This window comes from Gadus macrocephalus, chromosome 9 (assembly GCF_031168955.1).
Source record: "Gadus macrocephalus chromosome 9, ASM3116895v1".
Taxonomy (NCBI): domain Eukaryota; kingdom Metazoa; phylum Chordata; class Actinopteri; order Gadiformes; family Gadidae; genus Gadus; species Gadus macrocephalus.
In genome coordinates, this window is record NC_082390.1 from 10104516 (window position 1) to 10132386 (window position 27871).

Sequence of the window (27871 nt, forward strand, 5' to 3'; positions counted from 1 at the left end):
AATAATAATAATAATATGGTCCGGGACCACCACCTGGTCATCAGGTAGACCCCAAGGACCATCAGCTCTGCACACGTTCATGATATATAAATACTTATACAATGGGGGACCTAAATCCAGCGATCTGATTGGTTCCCAACTGTTGTATAAAGAGCGTATACATAACTGCTATGACGCCCGATCATTTTGTGAAAGTATCACTCCGCGCCTTGAAGTGGAAAGTGTCAAAGCATACAACCGTATTTTTACTAGTGTGTGTGTGTGAAGTCATTTTGCCATAATTTTAACAGTTGTATAAAAGCAATAGCACAGTTCACTGAAGTCTAAAATCGGCGAGTGAACTGCTCCATAGGATAAATTGCCGGCGAACCGCTCTATCGGAGCCTTCTCTCGGAGGGACGCTAAAGTGTGTTGCATAGCGACCGTCGATGCATAGCGGCAGCCAGGAGGGACTACTTTTTTGTATTCTTTAACAAAACGGCTACTTTGACTTTCTTTGTTTCTTTTTAAATGTAGTGTGTCTATGACTTTCGTTTCGCCATAACAGTAACCATTGTATAAAAGCAATAGATCACTTCAGTCAGTGGTATGTGCTCACATTATACCACTGTGAAGGGGGTCGCCGGCCCTCCGCTGCGCGTCGGGGCCGGACAACGCCCCTTAACAGTGGTATAATGAGCACATACCACAGCCTGGCGGGATCTATTGCTTAAATATAATGATTTCATCATAAAATATAAACGTTATACATGTATATCATAAAAATATCATATGATACTAAAAACAATACACATTATAATATATAATTTAAATGGTAACCCCTCTCTGTGTGTTGCAGCATGCTGCCCTACAGCTTCCACCCCATGGTGGCGCGGCACTGCATCAGGAGGAAGATCAACATGGTGACCGCCAGCTACCTGAGCCCCGAGATGAAGAGCCTGCAGCAAAGGTACTCACTCACTCACTCACTCACTCACTCATACACTGTCACTCTAAGCGTAACGTGTGTTAATGTGTGTGCAGTGCTGAGGATGCGGGCATCACCATAGTGAACGAGATGGGTCTGGACCCGGGCATCGACCACATGTTGGCCATGGAGTGTATCGACCAGGCCCGGACCGACGGCTGCATCGTGAGTGGGGGTAGGGGAGGGGACATATTGATCAGACAGCTGATCAGCCCATTGGTCGTCATCGCTCTCTATCACTGTCTCTCTATTACTGTCTGTGTCTCTCTCTCTCTCACTCACTCACTCACTCACTCACTCACTCACTCACTCACTCACTCACTGACTCTCTCTCTCTCTATGTGTTGTTCGTTGTTGTCGTGGTGACGGAGGTGTGTGTGTTGGGACTGGTCATCATGGTGACGGTGGTGTATGTAATAATAATAATAATAATACATTTCATTTAGAGGCGCCTTTCAAGACACCCAAGGTCACCTTACAGAGCATATAGTCATCATACATTTTTTTAAAAAAACAAGACATTGTGGAAAAAATAAATAAATTAATTAACATAAGCAATAATAAATAAATAAAACAAAAACAAGACAAAACAAAACAAAACAAAAAAAACAATCAAAACAGTGATCAGTGGCCCGGTCTTCATTGTGACGGAGGTTTGGTTGTCATGGGGACTGCGGTTTGCGTGGACCTGTCATCACGTTGACGGCAGTGTGGGGCCTGGTCGTCAGGGTGACGGCGTTGTGTTGGGCCCGTTCGCCACGGTGACGGCAGTGTAAGGGGCCTGGTCGTCTCGGTGACGGAGGTTTGGTTGTCACGGGGACGGCGGTGTTTGTGTGGCCTGGTCGTCAAGGTGATGGCGGTGTGTGTTGAGCCAGGTCGTCACGGTGACCACGGTGTGTGGGGCCCCCGGTCGTCACGGTGACGGCGGTATGTGGGGCCCGGTCGTCACGGTGACGGCGGTTTGTGTGCAGGTGGAGTCGTACAGCTCGTTCTGCGGGGGGCTCCCGGCCCCCGAGTGCTCTGACAATCCACTGCGCTACAAGTTCAGCTGGAGCCCTCTGGGGGTGCTGATGAACACCGTGAGCCAGGCCATCTACATCAAGGACCACCAGGTACGCCCCAGCGGCCCCAAGGCTCTGTTCTCCACGCGGGGGGGGTCCTGCGGGGGTCCTAACGTGTGTCTGCCCCCCAGGTGGTGGAGATCCCAGCGGGCGGGTCTCTGATGGAGGCCGGCGTCCCCATGGACTTCCTGCCAGGTTTCAACCTGGAGGGCTTCCCCAACCGGGACAGCACCAAGTACGCAGAGCCCTACGGCATCCAGGACGCCCACACCCTGATCCGGGGAACCCTACGCTATAAGGTACCGGAAGCCCTCCTCCTCAGGGTACCTGAACCCCTCCCCCTCCTCCTCAGGGTACCTGAACCCCTCCCCCTCCTCCTCAGGGTACCTGAACCCCTCCCCCTCCTCCTCAGGGTACCTGAACCCCTCCCCCTCCTCCTCAGGGTACCTGAACCCCTCCCCCTCCTCCTCAGGGTACCTGAACCCCTCCCCCTCCTCCTCAGGGTACCTGAACCCCTCCCCCTCCTCCTCAGGGTACCTGTACCTCTCCCCCTCCTCCTCAGGGTACCTGAACCCCTCCCCCTCCTCCTCAGGGTACCTGAACCCCTCCCCCTCCTCCTCAGGGTACCTGTACCTCTCCCCCTCCTCCTCAGGGTACCTGAACCCCTTCCCCTCCTCCTCAGGGTACCTGAACCTTGGACCCTCCCTCCTCAGGGTACCTGAACCCCTCCCCCTCCTCCTCAGGGTACCTGTACCTCTCCCCCTCCTCCTCAGGGTACCTGAACCCCTCCCCCTCCTCCTCAGGGTACCTGAACCCCTCCCCCTCCTCCTCAGGGTACCTGAACCCCTCCCCCTCCTCCTCAGGTCCGGGTAGTGGGTTGGGGTTGGTAAAGGGTTTGGTCCGGGTTGGGGTTAGGGTCCGGGTAGTGGGTTGGGGTTGGTAAAGGGTTTGGTCCGGGTTGGGGTTAGGTGAAAGGGTAATGGTTGGGGAGGACTGTGTGGTCGCAGTTGCAGCTGGCCTATTGTACCGTGTGTGAGGTGTGGTCTAGGTGTGGGTGAAATGTGTGGTGAATGTGAATAAGTGTGGGATGACCGTGTGAGAGGGGGCACCTGGTGGTTGTATGTGTAGAGTGGATGTAAATAAATATGTATTTGTTGATTGTGTGTGTAGTGGATGAGGAGTGGGTGTAATGCATATGTAATAGGTGATGAATGTGTAATAGGTGTATTGTGAATAATGAATGTGTAAGAGGTGTAATAGGTGTAACTTATGTAAGATGTGTGCGGATGATAGATGAAAAGCGTAGAAGGTATAAGAGGTAAATGGATGTAATGTGAAGGAGGGATATGTAATAAATGTGTAATGGTGGTGATTGTAGTGTGGGTGTGTGATAGTTTGGGAGTGTTCGTGGTGGTAGTAGTAGGCATGTAATGAATGTGTAACAAGTGTATTATGAATGATAAATGTGTAGTGGGTGTATGATGGATCTGTAAGGTGAATGTGGCATGGATACTGGGTTTGGTACGGGTTAGGGTTAGGGTCCGGGTAGTGGGTTGGGGTTGGTAAAGGGTTTGGTACGGGTTGGGGTTAGGGTTAGCGTCTGGGTAGTGAGTTGGGGTTGGTAAAGGGTTTGGTACGGGTTGGGGTTAGGGTTAGCGTCCGGGTAGTGAGTTGGGGTTGGTAAAGGGTTTGGTACGGGTTGGGGTTAGGGTTAGCGTCCGGGTAGTGAGTTGGGGTTGGTAAAGGGTATGGTCCGGGTTGGGGTCCTGGCTCTAACTGTTGCCGTGTCTCCACAGGGTTTTATCGACGCCATGAGTGGCTTTGTGAAGCTGGGTTTGATCGACTCTGAGCCCACATCCCTCCTCCAGACGGGCTCCCCCCGGGTATCCTGGGTAAACCTCACTCACTCACTACAGCCTGATGTTTCCCATCATGCACCTGGAATAGTTTGAAGAGTACACAAGACTTGGGTTGGAAACAGCCAGCAAAGCATGCTGGGAAACGCAGTCCTTTCAGTGTTCCTAACGTGTAGCTCCCCCCCCCAGAGGGAGCTGCTCTGCACCCAGATGGGCGTGGCCATCACCCTCTCCCGGGAGGCCTTTGAGCAGGAGGTGTTCCGGCGCACTGGAGGGAGTGACTTCAGGATGGAAACCCTGAGGAGGTGAGGAACCAGTGAGAGGGTGAGCTCCTCTACCACTGGAACCAGTGAGAGGGTGAGGTCCTCTACCACTGGAACCAGTGAGAGGGTGAGGTCCTCTACCACTGGAACCAGTGAGAGGGTGAGGTCCTCTACCACTGGAACCAGTGAGAGGGTGAGGTCCTCTACCACTGGAACCAGTGAGAGGGTGAGGTCCTCTACCACTGGAACCAGTGAGAGGGTGAGGTCCTCTACCACTGGAACCAGTGAGAGGGTGAGGTCCTCTACCACTGGAACCAGTGAGAGGGTGAGGTCCTCTACCACTGGAACCAGTGACAGGGTGAGGTCCTCTACCACTGGAACCAGTGACAGGGTGAGGTCCCATCGCACTGGAACCAGTGACAGGGTGAGGTCCCATCGCACTGGAACCAGTGACAGGGTGAGGTCCTCTACCACTGGAAACAGTGAGAGGGTGAGGTCCCATCGCACTGGAACCAGTGAAAAAAAGATTATTCATAGCTGTAGAGAGAAGGAATAATTAGGAAAGAATACCTTTAATAAATATAATGGAGTAATTCAATAATTTTCATAATGGAAGCAAGTAAAATTCAATATGAGCTGATTGAAGTTAGCTTGTAAGGAAGATTCACAGATGTCTTTTATATTCAGAGAACCACAGCACGTGTGTGTATGTGTGTGTCTGATGTTTAGTGTATGTGTCTGTTTGTGGTGTTTGCTGTGTTTTTTTGCTGTGGGTATGTGTTATGATTCTTTTTTTTTGTGTTGTTTGTTTAGGTGTGTATCGCAGGGTGTGGTACACGTGTGTGTGTGTCTGTGTGTTTGGCTGTGTTGTGTGTGTGTTTCTGTTTGATGGTGTTGTTTGTGCATGTGTACATCTGTTAAGGTGTTATTGTGTGTATGTTGTTATTGTGTGTGTGTGTGTAAAGCTGTGTAGGTGTGTTTGGTGTTATTGTGCATCTTTGGTGTTGTTTTGTGTCTGTGTGTCTTTGAAGCTATATAGGTGTTATCGTGTGTGTGTGTGTGTGTGTGTGTGTGTGTGTGTGTGTGTGTGTGTGTGTGTGTGTGTGTGTGTGTGTGTGTGTGTGTGTGTGTGTGTGTGTGTGTGTGTGTGTGTGTGTGTGTGTGTGTGAAGCTGGGCGCGGTGCACCTGACAGCCTGGCCCCTGGCGTGCTGAGTGGCTCCGGCTCCGCGCTGAAAGGCTCTCGGGAGCCAAGGTTCTGCTTTGTGTTGTGTGTGTGTTTGCTCACAGCGCGGCGCGGTGGCATTGAGACCCGCCTCTCTAATGGCGCCGGCTCAGGAACATTCCAGCGTATTCTCTGAAAGGAAACGCGCTGAAAGCGTCAATGAAAAGACTCGTTCATTTGTTCGATTCATGCCTCGCCTTAACCAGCCCAGCGTCAAGGATGAACGCCGCTGGCTTGAAGTGCTGCTGCTAGAGGGGTAGAACTAGGGGGGTGGTGCTAGGGGGGTGGAGCTAGAGGGGTAGAGCTAGGGGGGTGGAGCTAGGGGGGTGGAGCTAGGGGGGCGGAGGCCCGGGGGGGTGGAGCTAGGGGGGTCGAACTAGGGGGTGGAGGTTGGGGTGAGTGTTAGGTAAGAGATAATGCCCTTCGAGGTGTCCATTATCAGGAATTAATAGACGACGCGGAGGCCATTAATTCCTGATAATGGACACCTCGAAGGGCATTATCCCACTTATACCACGGCCACTTGCCAAAGAAAAGAAATTAAGACCATTCATTTATATTTTTTATGCGTTTTACTATCCAAATATAAAGTTTTCCACAAGCCATAACTTTGTTTCCCTGGTAACGCCTGAGGGTTTGACTAATTCCTGGAACAACCATTACCCTCCCGTAAGGTTCTTATGCAACGGATCGTTGTTGCACTACTACAGTAATTAGGACGGACCTTGGCAACGGGAGGTATTCTAGTCCGTCGGCTTTGACTGCGTTCCCGTTGCTATGGTTACTCATTTTTGAGACAGGCTGATACGATACGCCAGCTAGCGCATTAATTGAGAACGGTGAACAGAAAATTTGACTGGAACTACTTGTGTGTCCGCATATCAGGAGTTAATGCACACCCTGCAGCCAATCAGAATCGAGCGTTCCCCCAGACTGTGGTATAATTATGGTTAGTGTTGGTTGGGGTTAGTGTTGGTTTGGGTTAGATGGGGTTAATATAAGTTAGGGTTAGTGTTGGTTGGGGTTAATGTTGGTTGGGGATGGTGTTTGTGTGGGTTAGTTGGGGTTAGTGAGTGACGGTGTGTTTGGTTCTCCTCAGCCTGGGCATGCTGAGCGATGACGGCGTTCCGCGCGCCCCGACCGTTCTCGCCGCGTTGACCAAACACCTGGAGGCCCGCCTCTCCTACGGTGAGCCGCCTGTCAACCCCTCATCCACACCCTCTCCCCCTGGTGCCGCTTCAGCAGGGCACCGGCGTCTCTCTGTACCTCATCGACGCTCTCTCTCTCTCTCTCTGTAGACGAGGGCGAGCGAGACATGATCATCCTGCGTAACGACGTGGGGCTGCGGCACCCGACGGGCGAGCTGGAGACCAAACACGTCAGCCTGGTGGTGTACGGCGAGCACAACGGATTCTCCGCTATGGCCAAGACCGTGGGCTACCCCACCGCCATCGCAGCCCGCATGATCCTGGACGGTGGGTCCCCACTCTGAGCCCCGTACTGTAGTGTTAACACGGTCCCCACTCTGACCCCCGTACTGTAGTGTTAACACGGCCCCCACTCTGACCCCCATACTGTAGTGTTAACACGGTCCCCACTCTGACCCCCGTACTGTAGTGTTAACACGGTCCCCACTCTGACCCCCGTACTGTAGTGTTAACACGGTCCCCACTCTGACCCCCATACTGTGGTGTTAACACGGTCCCCACTCTGACCCCCGTACTGTAGTGTTAACACGGTCCCCACTCTGACCCCCGTACTGTAGTGTGTTTACACAGTCCCCACTCTGACCATACTGTAGTGTGTTTACACAGTCCCCACTCTGACCATACTGTAGTGTGTTTACACAGTCCCCACTCTGACCATACTGTAGTGTGTTTACACAGTCCCCACTCTGACCATACTGTAATGTGTTTACACAGTCCCCACTCTGACCATACTGTAGTGTGTTTTAGGGCTGTCAACGAATATTCGAAGTTCGAATATTCGTTCGAAATGTATCCAAAAACGCGAATTCGAACGTGAAAATTTATATTCGAATGTGAAAAAACACTCCCGCGGTACAAGCGCCTCTATCTGCTTTGTGAATGAGCCTCTGTCTGTTCGCGATGTCCCTCATAATATTCAAATGTGATAAAACACTCCCGCGGTACAAGTGTAACAGACTAGTATTGTGAAGAGCGAATGTATTTTATCCCCTCGGGGTTTCCGTACTTGGATATAGGTATTCCAGCTCGGCTATGCCATTCAATAAGCATCCGAAGTAGAGCTCAGGGAGCTAGTAGTCTGGCTGGTGAAAGCTGCTATAACGCAATGTTCTCGGCAAAGTCCGAGACAGCTTTTTTTTCATGAATCCGAACGGTGCGTAGTGCTGGCCCTTTCGCTGGCATGGTGGAAGACGTAGGCGACATGCATTTTTTTCTTTATCGATTTTAATAGGCCTTCTCGATAAATGGTAAGCAAAGCAAGGAACGTTACCACTAGCATACTTTGTAACATTCAGAAGCGGGCGTCTTCTTCAGATTACTATAGTTTGCGCGCTTGCAGGTGTGGTGGTGAAATGCAAGCGATACAAAGTTGTGGCTTTTCATGATTAGGCCTCCACGTTACTGGGCTGTTTATAGGATATATATATATCCCACTAATTTGAACCATGGTTTTTTCGCATTATTGACATATTGACGGCAACTACGTAAAATAGGCAACCAGATATTCGAATAGTTCGAATTCGTGATTTTTTTCCAAACGAACATTCGAATGTCATTTTTGAGCAATTTTGACAGCCCTAGTGTGTTTACACAGTCCCCACTCTGACCATACTGTAGTGTGTTAACACAGTCCCCACTCTGACCATACTGTAGTGTGTTAACACGGTCCCCATACTGTAGTGTGTTAACACAGTCCCCACTCTGACCATACTGTAGTGTGTTAACACAGTCCCCACTCTGACCATACTGTAGTGTGTTAACACAGTCCCCATACTGTAGTGTGTTAACACGGTCCCCATACTGTAGTGTGTTTACACAGTCCCCATACTGTAGTGTGTTAACACGGTCCCCATACTGTAGTGTGTTAACACGGTCCCCATACTGTAGTGTGTTAACACAGTCCCCATACTGTAGTGTGTTAACACGGTCCCCATACTGTAGTGTGTTTACACGGTGCTGGGTTAGCGTGGTCTGAACTATGTTGCGGTTCCACAGGGGAGATCTCCAAGAAGGGTCTTGTGGTTCCGATGACCAAAGACGTCTACGGCCCTGCCCTGAAGAGGCTGAAGGAGGAGGGGCTAATCATCACCTGCAAGAGCACCCTACACGAGTAGAGGAGGAGGAGAGGAGAACTCTGCAAGAGTTGAGGAAGGGAGACGAGGAGTAGAGGAGTAGAGGAGAGGAGGAGTAGTCTGCAGGAGAAGAGAAGGAGGAGAGGAGGTGAGGAAGAGAAGCATATCACTGTAGCTATGACGGGCAGACAGACAGGCAGGCAGGCAGACAGAAAGAAGGTTTATTATTTGAAATCCAGAAACACGTTTACTTACTCAATGAAACCGTTACACCGAACCAAGTGGACTATTGAGTCTATAACCAGCAGTAACTAGTCCTGTGGCTGGAGTAGTGAGTCTATAACCAGCAGTAACTAGTCCTGTGGCTGGACTAGTGAGTATAACTAGCAGTTACTAGTCCTGTGAATGGACTAGTGAGTATAACCAGCATTAAATAGTCCTGTGGCTGGACTAGTGAGTCCATAACCAGCACTAATTAGTCCCGTGGTTAGGGTTAGTTAGTAGTGAACAAAAGAGCTGTCTCCTCATCTCTCGCCTCCTTTCTGGCTGTCAAGACAACCATGGTAACGCTGATGCACCGCCCTGGCCTCCCCTGATTGGTGCGATCAGTCCATGTGACCCCGGTTGTCTGCACCCGCCCTCTTCATGTTCCGTCTGCTCATTGGCTCCCGGCTCCCTCCCCTTCTAAATGTCAGTATTTATATTAAGATCTGAAAGCTGTATTTTCTTACACTACGAACAAACACTATCGTTACATATTTCTATTTTTTACTAAAGGTCAAAGTCAATTATTTTAGGGTCAGAGTTCTAAGGGACGATTGTTGTTTGAAACACGTTTAGCATGTTTAACATGTTGCATTACACACGCGCGCGCGTGTGTGTGTGTCTTTGTGTGTGTCTGTACTGCTGGGATGGTCTGGGACGAGACATTATCTCTGCTGTTACTTGTTTTCATTTTTCCTTCTGCATTAAAGATGGAACGTGCAACATGTGTGTACCTCTATCTACATTAAAGATGACATTTAAAGATACTCTATTCAACAAAACTTAAATCAGCCTCTCTCTCGTTGGACCCTGGCGTGGTGGCGTTGTCGCGCTGTGGCGTTGTGTCGGAGGGACGGGGAAAGCGAGTGACTGCAGAAGGCCGTCGTACCAAAACAATGCGCTTAGAGAAACCCCGAAACCAAAACACTTGTAATCGTCTGTTCGGAGGCAGCCATGCGAACTAGGCCAGCGCTCACCGAGCGGCCGTCATTATGTCATTAGGAGAAGTCAGAAATGCAAACGAGCCGGCGGCTGGTGGGGGGGGGGGGGGGGAAGAAAGTAGGCTGGTGACCTACTTTCTTCCCCGACCGCTCACTTCTGGTGTCGCCGTGGCGATTAATGGCCAAGACGTCAAAACAACAACTGGGGGCTTAAGACGCTGTGGTGCCACGCTCCTCCGTCAGCAGAGAGGGACAACACCCCCTGACAACACCCCCACCCTAACCACTCCCACAGCCCACCCCACCTCCCTGACCTCCACCTCCCTGACCTCCACCGCTGCCTCCCTGACCTCCACCGCTGCCTCCCTGACCTCCACCTCCCTGACCTCCACCTCCCTGACCTCCACCTCCCTGACCTCCATGCCGCCTCCCTTACCACCACCTCCCTGACCTCCAACTCCCTGACCTCCACCTCCCTGACCTCCACCTGCCTGACCTCCACCTCCCTGACCTCCACCTGCCTGACCTCCACCGCCGCCTCCCTTACCACCACCTCCCTGAGCTCCACCTCCCTGAACACCACCTCCCTGACCTCCACCTCCCGGACCTCCACCACCCTGACCTTGCCCCCTTGCCCCCCTCACCTCCCCAAACCAAGCAAGGCCACAAAGAGTCTGGTTCCAAGATGTTTATTTCTTAGTTCTCTATCTACAATTTGGGGTCAGTACCCATAATATTTAGCACAGTTTATTATAAAAAACAACATACTACTACATAATTAGAATTTAATGGTATACGTTTAAATCCCTAGAAAATAGTCCAATATAAAATCTAGCGGTATAAATAGAGATTTGGTCCATTGAGTTCTAGATTATTCTGTACATTAGCGTGGTCTCGTGGGTTCAGTGCCCGCCTGGATTCAAACGTCTACAAAAGATTCCCTTTTACCCATTTGGCGGGTGGCCGATAAATAGAGTTTAAGAGCGGTTAGTTATCGAGCCGCTGGTTAGCATGAGTTAGTCTACAGTCCTATTACATCTGGACCAACAAAAGAGGAGAAGTACAAAAAAACAAGGCACAATAACAAGTCCAACCTGTCAACAACGTCCAGTAGACCCCTCAGACCCAGCAAGACCTAGGGTCTAGACCAGGTGGTCCCATCAGGACCTAGGGTCTAGACCAGACCCAGCAGGAACGAGGGTCTAGACCAGACCTGGTGGTCCCAGTAGGGTCTAGGTTCTAGACCAGTCCGGGAGATGGGGCCTGTTGATTGACGGCAAGGGGCAGGGGAGGTGGTGGGAGGAGGTGATGGCTGATGGTGGATTCCTGGCTTCTGATTGGATGTTCACACCAAAGACTCCAGGCTCTCTGCGGTCGTGGAGGCGGGGCTTGCGGTGTGGGAGGAGTCAAGGAGCTTCTGGTCCTGCTGAGACCCGACCAGACTCAGCAGGGTCCGGTACAGGAGCTGGACCTGGTCCTGAAACCCGACCCAGGACCCCACCGTTAAATAGTGACTACCATTTACCCATACTAGTTAATACATTTACTACCATTTACTACTACTAGTTTCTACATTAACTATCGGTTACAAGTACTATTTACTACATTGACTACTATTTACTAGTACTAGTTACTGAATGTATTACCGTACTACTTACTAGTACTAAAACATTTACTACCATTTACTAGAACTACATCCTACATTTATTACTCTTTACTAGTACTAGTTACTACATTTGCTATTTACTAGTTGCTAATTTATTTGTATTATTTACTACCATTTACTAGTAGTATTTGCTAATAATAGTCACTACTACCTACTGGTTGTATTTCCTCATAGTACAGTGTAGTAGTATTTCCTAGTAGTATTGTGCATTAGTATTTACTAATAGTACAGTGTAGTAGTATTTCCTAGTAGTATTGTGCATTAGTATTTACTAATAGTACTGTGTAGTAGTATTTCCTAGTTGTAAGTGTAGTAGTACTGGGCGGTCAGGAGGCCGAGGTGATGAAGGACTCGGAGAACATCCACATGTCAACATGTTGTTCCAGATCTATCTGCTGCTGTTCCTGTGTTTACCGAACAGCGGGCTGTGATTGGCTGGATTCAGGCCATGTGTCTGAGATGATGGATTACTGACATCTTCACCATGATGTTCATTAATGACTCACAATGTGTTCCGTATTGATTGTATTGGAAGACATCGGATTAGATTACTCTACAATATCGGTTCTGATGACTAGATAAATAATGAGATGAGGCGGTTATATTAGAGAAGAATATGTTCTGGATATTATAGATTTATGCTACTTGTTAGCTAGGGTGTGTTGGACTCCACACTGAAAGGTTCTGGGTTCGATCCCCAATGTCTACAATCTACCTGCAGGCATATAGATGATAATCAATAGCTCATCAATAGAGGATAATCAGTAGCTCATCAATAGAGGATAATCAGTAGCTCATCAATAGAGGATAATCAGTAGCTCATCAATAGAGGATAATCAGTAGCTCATCAATAGAGGATAATCAGTAGCTCATCAATAGAGGATAATCAATAGCTCATCAATAGAGGATAATAGTAGCTCATCAACAGATGATAATCAGTAGATGATAACACCTAGCTCATCAAATGAGGATAATCAATAGAGGACAATCAGTAGCTCATCAATAGAAGATAATCAATAGCTCATCAATAGAGGATAATCAGTAGCTCATCAATAGTGGGTAATCAGTATCTCATCAATATATGATAATCAGCTCAATAGAGGATAGTCAATAGATGATAATCAATAGCATGATCAATAGCTCATGAATAGGTGATAATCAGTAGCTCATCAATAGGTGATAATCAGTAGCTCATCAATCGATTATAATCAATAGCTCATCAAAAGATGATAATCAATAGGTTATCAATAGTCTTACTGGCTGCGTGAAGGTCCCAGGTCTCATCAGGTTGGTCATACGGACTGTCTGGAACACGTCCACAGACTCCTCCCCCTCCAGCTGATCCACCAATGAGATGAGGGAGCAGAAGGTCCCAGCGGCCACGCCCCCCGTCCTGCCAGACGGAGACCACACCCCATCGTTACAGTGGGAACCAGCGGAAAAAAAACTACGTAAAAGAAAAGGTCTTTAAGGCTAGTGGACCTTGAAGGTCCTTTTGGGTTAATAAACCATGTTTTGAGTGTGTGTAGGAGTACTGGTCTTTCTGGTCCGGGACCAGCGTGTTAATGTAAAGGTCCTTTAAGGTGTGTAGAAGTGCTGGTCTTACTGGTCTGGGACCAGTGTGTAAAGGTCCTTTAAGGTGAGTGTAGCAGTACTGGTCTTACTGGGCCTGGACCAGCTGTTAATGTAAAGCTCCTTTAAGGTGAGTGTAGCAGTACTGGTCTTACTGGTCCGGGACCAGCTGTTAATGTAAAGCTCCTTTAAGGTGTGTAGCAGTACTGGTCTTACAGGTCCTGGACCAGCATGGGCCCCTCCCCGGCCCTCGCCTCCCGGACCAGGTGGACCAGCTCCAGGGTGCTGCTGGGGGGGCGCTCAGGGTCCGGCCAGCAGGGGGTCCGGAACAGCTTCACCTCCAGGACAAAGTCATCCTGAGACCAGGATCAGGATCAGGATCAGAATGTTATTAAGTACATCAACAATATAGTGAGTTCTATTTTTATATCGAACCCGACTCCCACATCTGAGACGGTCTAAGTGCTGGTCCAGACCAGAACCTGGTACTGGGATGGAACCCAGACCCTGGTACTGGGATGGAACCCCAGACCCTGGTACTGAGATGGAACCCAGACCCTTGGATGGAACCCCAGACCCTGGTACTGAGATGGAACCCAGACCCTTGGATGGAACCCCAGACCCTGGTACTGAGATAGAACCCAGACCCTTGGATGGAACCCCAGACCCTGCTCGTTGGACTGGAACTCCAGACCTTGGGAGTGGACCCCCGGACCCTAGGCCTGGTCACCTGGGCGGCCTGCAGCAGCAGCTCCTGGATGACGAGGTTCTCCTCGCCGGACAGACACATCGTGTTCTCGCTGCGCTGGGTCACAGTGAAGCGCTCGCAGCTGATTGGCTGTTGCTTCTTGGGCCAGAACGCACAGGGCTCGGCCTCCCCCTCCTGCAGGGAAGGAAGCGTCAGCTGCTGATTGGCCCTCCCGACCCCCTCCAGTGGTGGACAGGACGGGGTTTAGGAGAATACACTGGGCAACTCTAGTCTGTGGTCATCGTTAATCTCGTCTCATTCAGTCTGAACCCAACTGGTTAATAGGAATTATTCTCCGTGGGGAAACTCACGGTGCTGTGGTCGCCGTGGGGCAGAGAGACGATGGTCTGGACCCCCTGGTCCCAGACCATCGTCCAGAAGTCCCGGACCGTGGAGGGCAGCGGCCGCTGGGTCACAAGGAACTCCCTGCAGCGCCGGTAGCCCTGAGGACGGAAGGATGGCAGATCGGGTGAACAGGACCACAGGACGGCAGGACGGGTGAACAGGCTGGCTAGCACACTAGGTTAACATGCTGGTTGGCACGCTAGTTTAAGAGGTTGGTTAGCATGCTAGTTTAACAGGCTGGTTAGAATGTGACTTTAACATGCTAGTTAAACATGCTGGTTAGCGTGCTAGTTTAACATGCTAGTTAGCATGCTAGTTAAACATGCTGGTTAGCAAGCTAGTTTTACGTGCTGGTTAGCATGCTTGTTAAACATCCTGGTTTGAATGTGACTTTAACATGCTAGTTAGCATGCTAGTTCAAATGCTAGTGTAACATGCTAGTTTAACGGGGCCTGCCCGTAATTCCGACACCTCATTGTTCCGACGTCTTAATGGTCCGAAATATTTCCCATTAGATCGACATGCCACTATGCTGACGGTTCAACGTTATGAAAACGGAACCCATTGGTCCGAAGGGCAGTTTGTCCGACTTTTCAAAAAGGAAGCGCATTAGGCCGACGGTATAAAAGTCTTTATATGTAGGCCTATTCGGCATATTGAACCGTTGGCCTATAATGCGCCTTTTGTTTGACTTATCGGACAATCTGCCCTTTGGAACAATGGGTTCAGTTTTCGTAACTTTGAACCGTCGGCATAGTGGCATGTCGATCTAACGGGAAATATTTCGGACCATTGAGACGTCGGAACAATGAGGTGTCGGAATTACGGGCAAACTGGTGCCACAGCATGGCACCAGTTTAATATATATACAGCTTAGCAAGCACGTTAGTTTTTAATGGATGCACCGCGGCTAGCCAGGAGTATGGTTGGGAAGTCAAATGAGTTTGTTGAAGGTTCTCACTGTGATGAAAGAGGCGTTGATGTAGTCCGAGGCATCCTCTGAGCTCGTGGAGAGACGCACGCGAGAGCTCTCCACTGGAACACATCAGAGGGTTAGCTTCTATGATAGATCGTGTAGATCCACAATCCTAGAGTCACACCGGCCCCCTCTCTCACCACTACACTAACCCTTACCCTTAGTCTCTTATACACTAACCCTTACTTATGACTTAGTCTCTCATACACTAACCCTTACTTATCACTTAGTCTCTCATACACTAACCCTTACTTTATCACTTAGTGTCTCATTAACCCTTACTATGCTACTGAGTGTCTCACCAGGGATCACAGAGGATGGCCGGTTCTTGCTGCGGTTCGATTCCCTCATGGCGGCGGAGAAGTCCCCGTGTTGGCCTCCGGGCAGGGAGATAAGCTGAGGAGACGGAGGAGACACTGAGGATCAGAACCAGCAACCTCGCCGCGCCGAGGGCCGTCTCACCGGCAGTGAGGGCCATCTCACCGGCAGTGAGGGCCATCTCACCGGCAGTGAGGGCCATCTCACCAGCAGTGAGGGCCATCTCAGCAGCTCCTGTCCACCTGCTCTCTTCATCTGCTTTACGTGGAGGCTCAAGTCAAGGACGTTCTGTCTGAACTTCTGACTATGGACAACAGCTCGGCTATCAAAGGGCTCTGCAGCCCTTTGATAGCCTCCGAGGAGCGGGTGTGTACCGCCCATTGAAATACTCGAGGCTCCGGCTCCTTTTACTGATGGTTTAATCACACCGTAGAACTACAATACAATACAGACATGAAATTAGTTCAGCTTCTATCTGCTTTGAGGTGAGTTCAGCTTCTATCATTGTTCAGTAAACTTTCTGTTCAGAATATTCCCTCCGTCATTTAACCTCTCTATTGCACCATTCTCATTTTTATTTATATTTTCATTTTTATTTATATTTTCTAATTGTCTCTGTGGTAGTACATGTCTCTGTGGTAATACATATCTCAGTAGTACTAGTACATATCTCTGTTATAGTAGATATATCTCTGTAGTGCTAGTACATATCTCTACAGTAGTAGTCCTAGTACATATCTCTGTACTAGTAGTATTACACATCTCTGCAGTAGTACATATATCTCTGTAGTACTAGTGCTAGTACATATCTCTGTTGTAGTAGTAGTACATATCTCTGTAGTAGTACATATATCTCTGTAGTACTAGTGCTAGTACATATCTCTGTAGTAGTAGTAGTAGTACATATCTCTGTAGTAGAACATATATCTCTGTAGTAGTAGTCCTAGAACATATCTCTGGAGTAGTGGTACATATATCTGTAGTAGTAGTACACATCTCTGTAGTAGTACTAGTACATATCTCTGTAGTAGAACATATATCTCTGTAGTAGTAGTCCTAGAACATATCTCTGTAGTAGTGGTACATATCTCTGTAGTAGTACTAGTACATATCTCTGTAGTAGTACACCTCTCTGTAGTAGTGGTACATATCTCTGTAGTAGTTGTAGTACACATCTCTGTAGTGGTTGTAGTACTAGTACATATCTCTGTAGTAGTACACCTCTCTGTAGTACTAGTACATATCTCTGTAGTAGTTATAGTACACATCTCTGTAGTGGTTGTAGTACTAGTACATATCTCAGTAGTAGTACACCTCTCTGTAGTACTAGTACACATCTCTGTAGTGGTTGTAGTACTAGTACATATCTCAGTAGTAGTACACCTCTCTGTAGTACTAGTACACATCTCTGTAGTGGTTGTAGTACTAGTACATATCTCAGTAGTAGTACACCTCTCTGTAGTACTAGTACACATCTCTGTAGTGGTTGTAGTACACATCTCTGTAGTGGTTGTAGTACTAGTACATATCTCAGTAGTAGTACACCTCTCTGTAGTACTAGTACACATCTCTAGTGGTTGTAGTACTAGTACATATCTCAGTAGTAGTACACCTCTCTGTAGTACTAGTACACATCTCTGTAGTGGTTGTAGTACTAGTACATATCTCAGTAGTAGTACACCTCTCTGTAGTACTAGTACACATCTCTGTAGTGGTTGTAGTACTAGTACATATCTCAGTAGTAGTACACCTCTCTGTAGTTCTAGTACACATCTCTGTAGTGGTTGTAGTACTAGTACATATCTCAGTAGTAGTACCCCTCTCTGTAGTACTAGTACACATCTCTGTAGTGGTTGTAGTACTAGTACATGTCTCAGTAGTAGTACCCCTCTCTGTAGTACTAGTACACATCTCTGTAGTGGTTGTAGTACTAGTACATATCTCAGTAGTAGTACACCTCTCTGTAGTACTAGTACACATCTCTGTAGTGGTTGTAGTACTAGTACATATCTCAGTAGTAGTACACCTCTCTGTAGTACTAGTACACATCTCTGTAGTGGTTGTAGTACTAGTAGATGTCTCAGTAGTAGTACACCTCTCTGTAGTACTAGTACACATCTCTGTAGTGGTTGTAGTACTAGTAGATGTCTCAGTAGTTGTACACCTCTCTGTAGTACTAGTACACATCTCTGTAGTGGTTGTAGTACTAGTACATATCTCAGTAGTAGTACACCTCTCTGTAGTACTAGTACACATCTCTGTAGTGGTTGTAGTACTAGTAGATGTCTCAGTAGTAGTACACCTCTCTGTAGTACTAGTACACATCTCTGTAGTGGTTGTAGTACTAGTAGATGTCTCTGTCACAGCAGCACAGCGCCCGGTCCGCTGCTCACCTTAAACTGCTTCTCCAGCCTGGTGTTCCCCGACGGCCCGGAGGTCAGGAGCTCGTCCACGTAGCGGTGGAGCAGAGCGGAGCCCACCTCCGCCTCCCTGGTCTGGACGGCCTCCACCAGAACATCATGGAGGAACACGTACTGCTGCTGAGAACAGACAGAGGAACACATACTGCTGAGCACACAGAGGAACACATACTGCTGAGCACACAGAGGAACACATACTGCTGAGCACACAGAGGAACACATACTGCTGAGCACACAGAGGAACACATACTGCTGAGCACACAGAGGAACACATACTGCTGAGCACACAGAGGAACACATACTGCTGAGCACAGAGAGAGGAACGTTCTGCTGAACACAAAGAGGAACACACAACAGGATGTGACCAATAAAAAATCGTTGAACTTTGAACACCTTCTGCTGACCACACAGAGGAACACGTCCTGCTCCTGAACTGTAGATGAACGAGTTCTACGTAAACAGAGATCATGTGATCCTCTGAGGGGGTTGAGGGGGGCGGGTTTATACAGGTCCTGACCTGCGTCTGGACCAGGAAGTTCCTCTGGGTGCGGATGTGCTGCAGGAAGCCCTTGATGTTGACGGTCCCCTGCTGGCGGATCTGCTGCAGCATGCTGTCCAGGACCAGGTAGGTCCCGGTCCGGCCCACCCCCGCACTGGACCCCAGAGACAACGTTTAGAGGAGGACATTAGGCCACCATCCTAGGGTGGTGGAGGTCTTTGGCGGCCATCCTAGGGAGGTGGAGGTCATTGGCCAACATCCTATGGGGGTGGAGGTCATTGGCTAACATCCTATGGTGGTGGAGGTCATTAGGCCACCATTCTATGGAGGTTCAGGTCACTGGCCGCCATCCTATGGTGGTGGTGCAATAAGGGTCATGTTGAAGCTCCTTTGAAAGAAAAGATTTAAAAAGCAGAATATCCAACCAGACTTTGGGTGTCCTTGAGGGTCTCATCGACGGAAACATTTGTATGAAATCTCTATCTAATCTCCAATTAAAAAGGCAGCAATCTGTTTTTGTTATTAAAGAGTTGGAGAACTTGGAAAGTACTTTGATTTCTAAGGAGAAGGGAGCAGTTCTTTTTTATGATGTGATTGATGGTTTTGCACAAAGGCCTGTTATATCATCTGTTGTAATTATTTATTTCCATAATTCGAGAGACGATTACCAGAAGCCATGGAGAAGGCAGATTGCTACTTTAGTTGCATTTCTCTTAGATAGCTCAGAGGTTTGGGGGAATACAATACTGTTAATACAATGTCAAGCACAAGGAAAACATACTGTCATACTGTTGCTCGTTTGCTTTGGTTATTAATTATTATGAAACATCCTTTTGAGTTTTATGTATATGTTCCAAGGCTTTGGTTCATAATGAGGTGAAGGTTGGTGAGACAAGAGTGTTTAGAAGACACTTGAACAGATGTCACTGATACGCTTTTTAGCGTACTGTCCAAGGGGGATTGGACAGGGTCAGGGTGTCCATGGAGGACAGGGCAGGGTGTCCACTAATGTGAATTTCAAGTCCTTCAGCAGTCAAACGTTTAAGAGCTCTCTGCTTATTAGAGCCTGTAAATCATGTTTCCCTAAAGGTTCCAGTCTGTCTGGAGCTCGGCCCTCTACTCAGACTGGTGCAGACCGGTCTGGTCTCACCCTACCTGCAGTGCACCACCACGGGCCCCATGTCGGGGGTCCGGGCCTGGGAGGACCTGCGTATGAAGGTGAGGAGCGGCAGGGCGTACTCCGGGACCCCCATGTCCGGCCACTGGGTGTACTGGAAGTGCAACACCGTCTGCTCTGCGCCACGACCCTTCTGGGACCCCTGGGGAGGAGACAGGAAGTATTATCCACCGAAGAATCCGCCTCCAGGATGGACTAACATCAGAGGAGGCGTCGACCGGTTGAACCCTTCGTCTACCGGCCGGGACGGCCCCCACAACTAGATCAACAGAAATGGAGATAAAGCCTGTAGACGCTACAGCCGGGACCAGAGCTACGCTATAACCACTTGTTCGATGCCTGGGAAGTCCACTTAAACACTTTAAAAATACACTTTAACCACTTTAAAAGACTGAATAAGTTAAGGGAATTCCGTGGCACTTGGTGGGGTGGCGTCATGCAGTGTTTGGGGGCGTGGCCCTGCGTTGGGGTGGAACCATGCAGTGTTTGGGGGCGTGGCCCTGCGTTGGGGTGGAACCATGCAGTGTTTGGGGGCGTGGCCCTGCGTTGGGGTGGAACCATGCAGTGTTAGGGGGCGTAGCCCTGCTCAAGGTGGAGTAAGCGGTATTTTGGGGCGTGGCCCTTGGTGGGGTGGAGTCATGCGGTATTGTGGGGCGTGGCCCTTGGTGGGGTGGAGTCATGCGGTATTGTGGGGTGTGGCCCTGCCGGCTCGCTGACCTTCTTGAGGCGTGTGTTGCGGAGGGTGAAGGTCCTCTGGGTGTAGAACGCCAGCTCCTTCACGCTCTTCACCGTTACCAGGAAGCCGCCGTACTCCTCCTGGCTCTCCATTGGCCAGTACTGGTCACACTTCCTCTGAACGGGGGGAGGGGGGGGGGGGGGGGGGACATAAATTCAGCGTGTTCATAGGTGCGATCTGTCACACGGCTATGTATGAGTCCACAGTTAGGACATCGATCCCGTTACAGAACTCGATGTTGTTGCCGTTATGTTTACATGCGCCTTTGTTCACCTTAAAGTATTTTGATATTGAAACTAATTGTCTGTGGGACTGTAAACATCGCTCTGTTAATGCCGTCACAGCTAGCTAGTCAGTCTGCTATCAGCAGCTAGCTGTGGCGGCGTGGCCCCACCCGTCCGTTCTCCATCAGGTTGGTGATCATGACGATGACCCCGGTCCTCTGCTCCCACACCATCCTCCAGAAGTCGTCCACGCTGGAGCGCAGCGGGCCCTGGGCCGCGATGTACGCCCTGGGCCGGTTGAAACCCTGCACACACGTAGAGTACACACACAACTGGTTTGAACTGGTTCAGAGCCAGCTAGAGACCCCTGGTCTGAGAGGATGAAGCGGTTCCTTACGTCCACGTAGTTGGCATTGATGTAATCCCCCGTCTGCCCGCTGTCCGTCTGGGTGGACAGACGGACTCTGCTGTGGTCGTCTGCAGGGGGAACCACAACGTCAATATGAGTCTGGTTCCACCTACCCAGTCCCCAGTGAAGCCCCCGGATGGTTCCAGACCCGAGGGGGGGCTCCGTTAACCACTCACATGCCAGCACGTTGACGTAGCGGTTCTTGGTCTTGTTGTCGGGGTGCCGGGAGCTGTCCGATGTCATGCCGATGTCCATGGAGTACGCCTGGAGCTCCTGGACCCAACCACACAAAGAGCTCTGAACGCCGGCTGAGCCATAAATAACCAGCGCTTCAGCTTCTAGTCTAGAGCTCTGAAGAAGAGCTCGCTGTAGTGACCAATACTAGTTGTGAAGCATGTTAGCTGACGGGTGTGAAAAAAGCCAGGCTTGAGCAGGTGTAAAGCATGCTAGGTGTGCAGCAAGCTAGGTGTATAGCATGCTATGTGTGTAGCATGATGGGTGCTAGATGTGTAGAAGGCTAGGTGTAGAGCATGCCAGAAGTGCAGCATGCCAGTTTGCAGCATGCTAGGTTTGGACGATGCTGAATGTGGAGGCTCTCACCTCGTAGCTCTCCTTCAGGATCTGAGGATGATGATGATGATGATGATGAGGAAGGCAGCCATGATGTCATCACAGACACAGCAAACCAAAATGACCAAAAGAGAAGCAGAGCAGACGTTGGCTACAGGTCGAGGGTCACCACAGGGCATGAGCTTTGACCTGCGACCCCTCTACATTTTCAGTGGAAGCGCTAGACACTTTCCTACAGTTCCAACTGTTCCCAGTGTTCCCACTGTTTCCACTCCACCATGTGGTGAAGCGACCCCAAGTACCTCGAACTCCCGGGAGAAACCATGTGATTGGTGCATCTCGGCCACGTGTCTGACGAACTCCTTCACAGGGACCGCCTCGTGGTCTGACGTCAACAGCAACAACGTCAAGAACAACAACACAGCGACCATGACAACATCATGACAACACGTCAATAAAGGTGAGTGAGTGAGTGAGTGAGTTAGTGTCCGTCCGTCCGTCTGTCTGTCTGTCTGTGCCTGTACTCGCCTGTGTTAAAGGCCGTCTGGGTGATGACGCGAGGGGAGCTGCTGTCCTCGATGTAGAAGCTGGCCGTCTGGAAACAGTTCCTGGAAAACAGGGGTCAGGCAGGGGTCAGACAGGGGGGCGTTAAGAGGTCAGACATGGGTCGTAGAGAGGTCAGACAGATCGTACAGGGGTACTTATAAAACTTAGACCATTTAGAGTCATGCAAAAGATAAAAGAGACAGCTTTTACTCAACATGTTGAAATTAAGTTCAAATATTAGAATAGTAGAATGATTCGATACAGATGATGTGGTCGAGGTCTGCTTGAGAAACTATAGAATAATGACGATGTACTGATGTCAGATGAAGTCGTGTTGTGACCCGACTAAACCAGCGTATACGCGTGTCCCGGTTGCTCAGCTCGGTGAAAACACAGCAGGGGGTTTTTATTGTGGTGATGAGTGCGTCAGGGCCATTTGAAAACGTTGTAATCTCTCTCCGACACGAAGAAAAGATGTCTGCCTTAATCCGACACGTTTTTAAGGGGATCAGAGACGAGCCCGCGGTGGCCCGACCCTCGAATCCTCCTCCGCTCGAGGGTCCTCCTTCGATCCGAGGGTCTTCACCGGAGCCCGTCTTCTTCTGGCTCAGGTAGAGACACCAGGTTCACAACCACTACTCTCCCCACATCAACTTCCTGCCACATAATGCCGCTTCCCCCAGTGCCCCAGTGACTTGAGCCAGTGGTGTTCTGGGTGAACACTACAGCTGGCGTTGTAGCTGCTGAACTCAGTGTAGCACCAGGTGGATTCTGCTGTAGATCGTAGAGACTCGGCACTACTCCAACTTCCTTCTTCTCTTGTCACGTGTTTGTATAATCTTTGTTCTACGTGTTGTTATATGGTCTGCAGATGTTTTAGGGTCTACAGATGTAACCTCTCCAGATGTTAATATGGTCTACAGATGTTTATAGATTCTACTCCAGATGTTTACTATGTTTACAGAGATGTAATGGTCTGAAGATGTCTCTACTCCAGATGTTTACGGATATGTTATTGTCTAGATGTCTTTACTCCAGATGTTTTCTGATATGTTATGGTCTGCAGATGTCTCTGCTCCAGATGTTTTGCTGTGACTTGGTGTTGCTGACTTGGTGTTGCTGACTATCCCTGCGGAGGGCAGGGATAAGGTGGGGGGGGGGGGGGGTGGATTAAGCAGGTCTGACCTCTGACCCCCGGTTTACAGCGCGCTACACGAGCGCTCATGTTCCTCTGTAATCAGGGCGATGTTCTTTCCCCCGCCCAGACCCCAGGGGGGGGGGCACCCCAGGGGAGGGGCCCCAAGCGTCCCTGGGGGGCTGAGCCCACCACGCCCGGTGCTGGGAGGCTGGCAGCTTAGCGTTACCAGCTTAGCGAGGCAGCCAAAACAAAAACAATGCTGTGTTCTGAAGGTGAGCGGGAGAGGACACTGAGAGACAAAGGGAGGTGGTGGAGGAGTAGGAGAAGGAGGAGAGGACACTCTGAGAGACAAAGGGAGGAGTAGGAGAAGGAGGAGAGGACACAGAGACAAAGGGAGGAGGAGGAGAGGACACTGAGAGACAAAGGGAGGTGGTGGAGGAGGAGAGGACACTCTGAGAGACAAAGGGAGGAGGAGGAGGAGGAGAGGACACTCTGAGAGACAAAGGGAGGAGGAGGAGGAGGAGAGGACACTCTGAGAGACAAAGGGAGGAGGAGGAGGAGAGGACACTCTGAGAGAAAAAGGGAGGAGGAGGAGAGGACACACTGAGAGACAAAGGGAGGAGAAGGAGGAGAGGACACTGAGAGACAAAGGGAGGTGGTGGAGAGGACACTCTGAGAGACAAAGGGAGGAGGAGGAGGAGGAGAGGACACTCTGAGAGACAAAGGGAGGAGGAGGAGGAGAGGACACTCTGAGAGACAAAGGGAGGAGGAGGAGGAGAGGACACTCTGAGAGAAAAAGGGAGGAGGAGGAGAGGACACTCTGAGAGACAAAGGGTGGCAGAGGAGAAGGAGGGGAGGACACTCTGAGAGACAAAGGGAGGAGGAGGAGATGACACTCTGAGAGACAAAGGAGGGGAGGAAGAGGAGGAGGAGAGGACACTTTGAGAGACAAAGGGAGGAGGAGGAGAGGACACTTTGAGAGACAAAGGGAGGAGGAGGAGGAGCACTCTTCCCCTCCATCAGAGAGACGACTCAACACGCTATGAATTCGGGTAATAAACATCTCAAGGCCAAAGGAAAGCAAAAATGGAAGTCCAATCACACCCACACACACATACACAAAAACACAATTTACACACACTACATACACTATATATACAGACACACACACTATATATACACACACGCACACGCACACGCACACACACACACTATATACACACACACTATATACACACACACAAACTATACAGCAGGGCTATTCAACCTCCTTAACAAGTGGGCTGAAAAGGAAAACCACTGGGGGTTCATGGGCCAAACAGAGTAAAACTACGTGAATGAATCGCTACAAATAAATCGTACTTAAAGTAGTGTTAACTTAATATATATAGTACTACTACATGGAATAAACTTGTCAGACGCATTCCTTCCTTCTTCACTTTTAATCGTATCATTATAAAAGATTTTGTTCTCACATATTTTGGACACGTATTTAGAATTAAACAACGTTGTTTGAATCATCACAAAACAGAACTACTGTACATATGAGACATTTTGAGCCAGTGAGTCAGTGAGAAAGATTGCACTGCCTTGTTTGCCTAGTTTGGCTCATCCTGAGACACTCATGCAGCTTCTCATAGCTCATGGAGCAAAGTGCCCTTGTTCTGATGGCATTCATATGAGGAAAGCTAGACTCGCACATATCGGTTGAGCCAAACATTGTCAGAATAAGTGATGCCAGTTCCTGATTGTGGGGTACTGATACTGGCTAGTATCACCGGCTACACACAGAAACCTGATTTGCATGCAACTATGTTTCTCCTTCATTTTTTGCATGCAACCTCTTGCGGGCCAGAAAATAATTAAGAGGGGCCGCATTTGGCCCACGGGCCGCTAGTTGAATAGGCCTGCTATACAGTGTGGTGATTCGCTCGCCCTGTGATTGGCCGGCCGTGTGTTTGTTTACTCTAGCTCTGTGATTGGCCGACAGTGTGTTCGCTCTAGCCCTGTGATGGCAGACAGTGTGTTCGCTCTAGCCCTGTGATTGGCTGACAGGGTGTTCGCTCTAGCCCTGTGATTGATTGAAAGTGTGTTCACTCTAGCCCTGTGATTTGCTGACAGTGTGTTTCACTCTAACCCTGTGATTGGCTGACAGTATGTATGTGGTGAGTAGAACAGAATTTCCTCAGTGTCTAAGTGCAGCGTTGAATGGTTTGTGTTTAACATCGAGAGCTCTTCAGGTGAGGAGGTACGTTTTGGACGTTCTACTTCAGCTGTCTCTCGTTTGCTCCTTCATCATCGTTCCCCAGCTCACTGGGTGGGGTCCCTACGTCCGGCCTACATCAGAACCCACCCTGTTCACACTCACACACATCGCCATGTGTGTCTCTGAGCCCACGTTACTTTTAGATTCAGGGAGTTTAGCTTTCAGGGAGAGACGCTTTTATCCAGAGCGAACTACAATAAGTACATTAGTCCAAAGAAAGAGAAACAACAATATATCTCGGTACAGTGGGGATGTTCATATAACAAAATGCCGAGCACTAACTATGGCTAGGTTAACCCATTCCCAACAGAGATAGACACGTTAGTTATGTGGTCCTGGTGGTCCACTCAGAGCCTCCTAGAGGGGGTCTGTAGTGAGGGGGAGGAGCCTCCCAGAGGGGTCGTAAGGAGGGGGAGGAGCCTACCTCCAGTACACCAGGATCCCCATCAGCACCATGAGGCCGAGGCCGGTCAGCACCGACACCACCGCCAGCGGCACCACCGCCGCCGCCTCCGTCAGCCCCACTGCCCCCACCCGCGACTCGTGGCTGCTGTTACTGGCGTCTGGGGAGGAACACACACACACACTCATCAGGTCTGCCTCGGCGGCAGAGCAAGGCACTGGCCGTGCACGGTTAGGGGTTCCATTCCCACTGGTAGAGAAAGGCATGACCATTGCCAGGGTTGTTGGTTCTATTCCCTATCTATCTCGACTGGTAGACACACGCACGCAGACACACACATGCAGAAACAGACACACACGCATGCAAGCAGCCACATAGGCCACGAAAATCTCCCCTCAAAGCCCAGAGAGGCCACCGTGAAAGCAACCTGCACATGCACGCAAACATGCACACAAGCACACTCAGGCACGCACACACACACGAGCGCCCACCTCTCGTTAAGTCAATTAAGAGTCACACACACACACACACACATGTTCGCAGTTCGCTGAATGATGTCAATGATGAACTGACAAACGGAGCCGACCTCGACACCTTTTATTTCTCATTTGCAAACCAGATGGGGTGAGGGAGAGAACCCGCCAGTATCGACTAACCTTGACGTGGAACGCGCACCGTTAAAACGTACCTGCTCCGTTCAGCCGCTGAATGACAAGGTCATCCTTGTTAACAACTATTTAGTATTTGGCGGCTGTGCTTTTCCGCCATGCTAGAACGAGCCGGCATTCATTCAGTAAATATTCATCATCCACTCAGAAAGCCAACAATAACAGCAGGGAAAAGGGTTGGATTGAATGTTTTCTACTCAAAGTGACAAAAGGTGAGTCGTGTTTGGGAGGAGAATGGAGCTGAGGTGAGATTCAGAAGCCGCTCGCTGAAAGGCGCGCCGACCGATGAAAGGAGCGCATTGAACGCGTTCCCTGAGAATGTAACTCGCTGTTTGTGTTAAACGCGCGAAGGCTTTTCCTGCCAAAAAACATGTTGCTACTAAAGTTAAAGTTTGTTTGTAATCCAAAACATTTTTTCTAAGTAGGCTTACTAGCAACTTTCGTGATTGAGCAGAGTGGCTGAGCTGAACAGTAATTATGAGGAGTCGGAATCCGCGAGGGGTTCTGCTGCCCCCCTGTGGTGCGTCGGCGAACTGCACCTGCCTGCGGTGAATCGACCCCCTGACGACTCAGCAATACACTGGAACCTATCTGGTCAGTCACCCTAGACCTCCAGGTGGAGGGAGGGGGTATACCCAAAGCCCTCCAGAATGGGCCAGACCTACAAGCAATCAGAGGCTGAGTCCCAGTGCCACACCTCATGGGGCGCTGGGACTGACCTTCACTCCGAGGCCTACGAGATGCTACTGCTCTAAGGAGCCTCCTGATTGGCTCAGACTCACCGCACACACACTGGCGTTCAGACACAGGGAGGGGAGGGGTTAGGGTCTAGGGGTCAAAGGTTAGGGTTAAACCCTAGAGGTCAACAGTAAGGGGTTATGGTTTAGTGGTTAGGGTTTAAAGGTTAGAGTTTAGAGGATTAAAGGTTAGGGTTTAGAGGTCAACAGTAAGGGTTTAGTGGATTAGAGGTTAGGGTTTAGAGGTTAGAGGTTAGGGTTGGGGTTTAGTGGTTTAGAGGTTAGGATTTAGAGATTAGGGTTTAGTGATTAGGGTTTAGAAATTGGCATTTAGTGGTTAGGGTTTAGAAGCTATGAGGTTAGGGTTTAGTGGTTTAGAAGCTAGGCTAAGTTTAGAGGTTAGGGTTTAAAGATTAGTTGTTGAGGGATAAAGGTTGAGTGGTTTAGAGGTTAGTGGTTCAGAGGTCAGGGTTTAGTGGTTAGGGTTTAGTGGTTGGGGGTTTAGAAGTAAAGGGTTTAGAGGTTAGGGGTTATTGGTTTAGAGGTAAGTGTTGAGAGGTTAGGGTTTAGAGGTAGGTGTTTAGAGGTTAGGGTTTAG

The 27871-nt window shown here is 49.5% G+C and overlaps 2 protein-coding genes across 9 annotated transcripts in view; one reads left to right on the forward strand and one right to left on the reverse strand.

The window, feature by feature from the left end:
* Positions 1-9681, forward strand: part of aass (aminoadipate-semialdehyde synthase) — a 29800-nt gene extending 20119 nt beyond the window's left edge. For 3 of the 4 annotated variants that reach the window (XM_060060615.1, XM_060060613.1, XM_060060614.1), the window contains exons 16-24: positions 839-949; positions 1024-1132; positions 1939-2079; positions 2160-2327; positions 3825-3920; positions 4074-4189; positions 6470-6558; positions 6669-6845; positions 8574-9681. In XM_060060615.1, coding sequence (XP_059916598.1) covers positions 839-949; positions 1024-1132; positions 1939-2079; positions 2160-2327; positions 3825-3920; positions 4074-4189; positions 6470-6558; positions 6669-6845; positions 8574-8692 — 1126 coding nt within the window. In that variant the 3' untranslated portion in view covers positions 8693-9681. The remainder of the gene's footprint in view (positions 1-838; positions 950-1023; positions 1133-1938; positions 2080-2159; positions 2328-3824; positions 3921-4073; positions 4190-6469; positions 6559-6668; positions 6846-8573) is intronic. The other variant, XR_009527228.1, reaches the window with a different exon arrangement.
* Positions 9682-10528: 847 nt separating this feature from the next.
* ptprz1a (protein tyrosine phosphatase receptor type Z1a) overlaps positions 10529-27871 on the reverse strand; it is a 36386-nt gene continuing 19043 nt past the window's right edge. For 3 of the 5 annotated variants that reach the window (XM_060060603.1, XM_060060606.1, XM_060060602.1), the window contains 18 exons: positions 25890-26028; positions 22044-22123; positions 21818-21900; positions 21546-21566; positions 21122-21218; positions 20934-21013; positions 20707-20841; positions 20294-20428; positions 19555-19718; positions 18418-18553; positions 17874-18020; positions 15465-15558; positions 15148-15221; positions 14153-14284; positions 13824-13976; positions 13310-13449; positions 12779-12914; positions 10529-11332 (listed from right to left, as the gene is read on the reverse strand). In XM_060060603.1, the coding sequence (XP_059916586.1) occupies positions 11201-11332; positions 12779-12914; positions 13310-13449; positions 13824-13976; positions 14153-14284; positions 15148-15221; positions 15465-15558; positions 17874-18020; positions 18418-18553; positions 19555-19718; positions 20294-20428; positions 20707-20841; positions 20934-21013; positions 21122-21218; positions 21546-21566; positions 21818-21900; positions 22044-22123; positions 25890-26028 (2078 nt within the window). In that variant the 3' untranslated portion in view covers positions 10529-11200. The remainder of the gene's footprint in view (positions 11333-12778; positions 12915-13309; positions 13450-13823; positions 13977-14152; positions 14285-15147; positions 15222-15464; positions 15559-17873; positions 18021-18417; positions 18554-19554; positions 19719-20293; positions 20429-20706; positions 20842-20933; positions 21014-21121; positions 21219-21545; positions 21567-21817; positions 21901-22043; positions 22124-25889; positions 26029-27871) is intronic. The other 2 variants (XM_060060604.1, XM_060060605.1) reach the window with 2 other exon arrangements.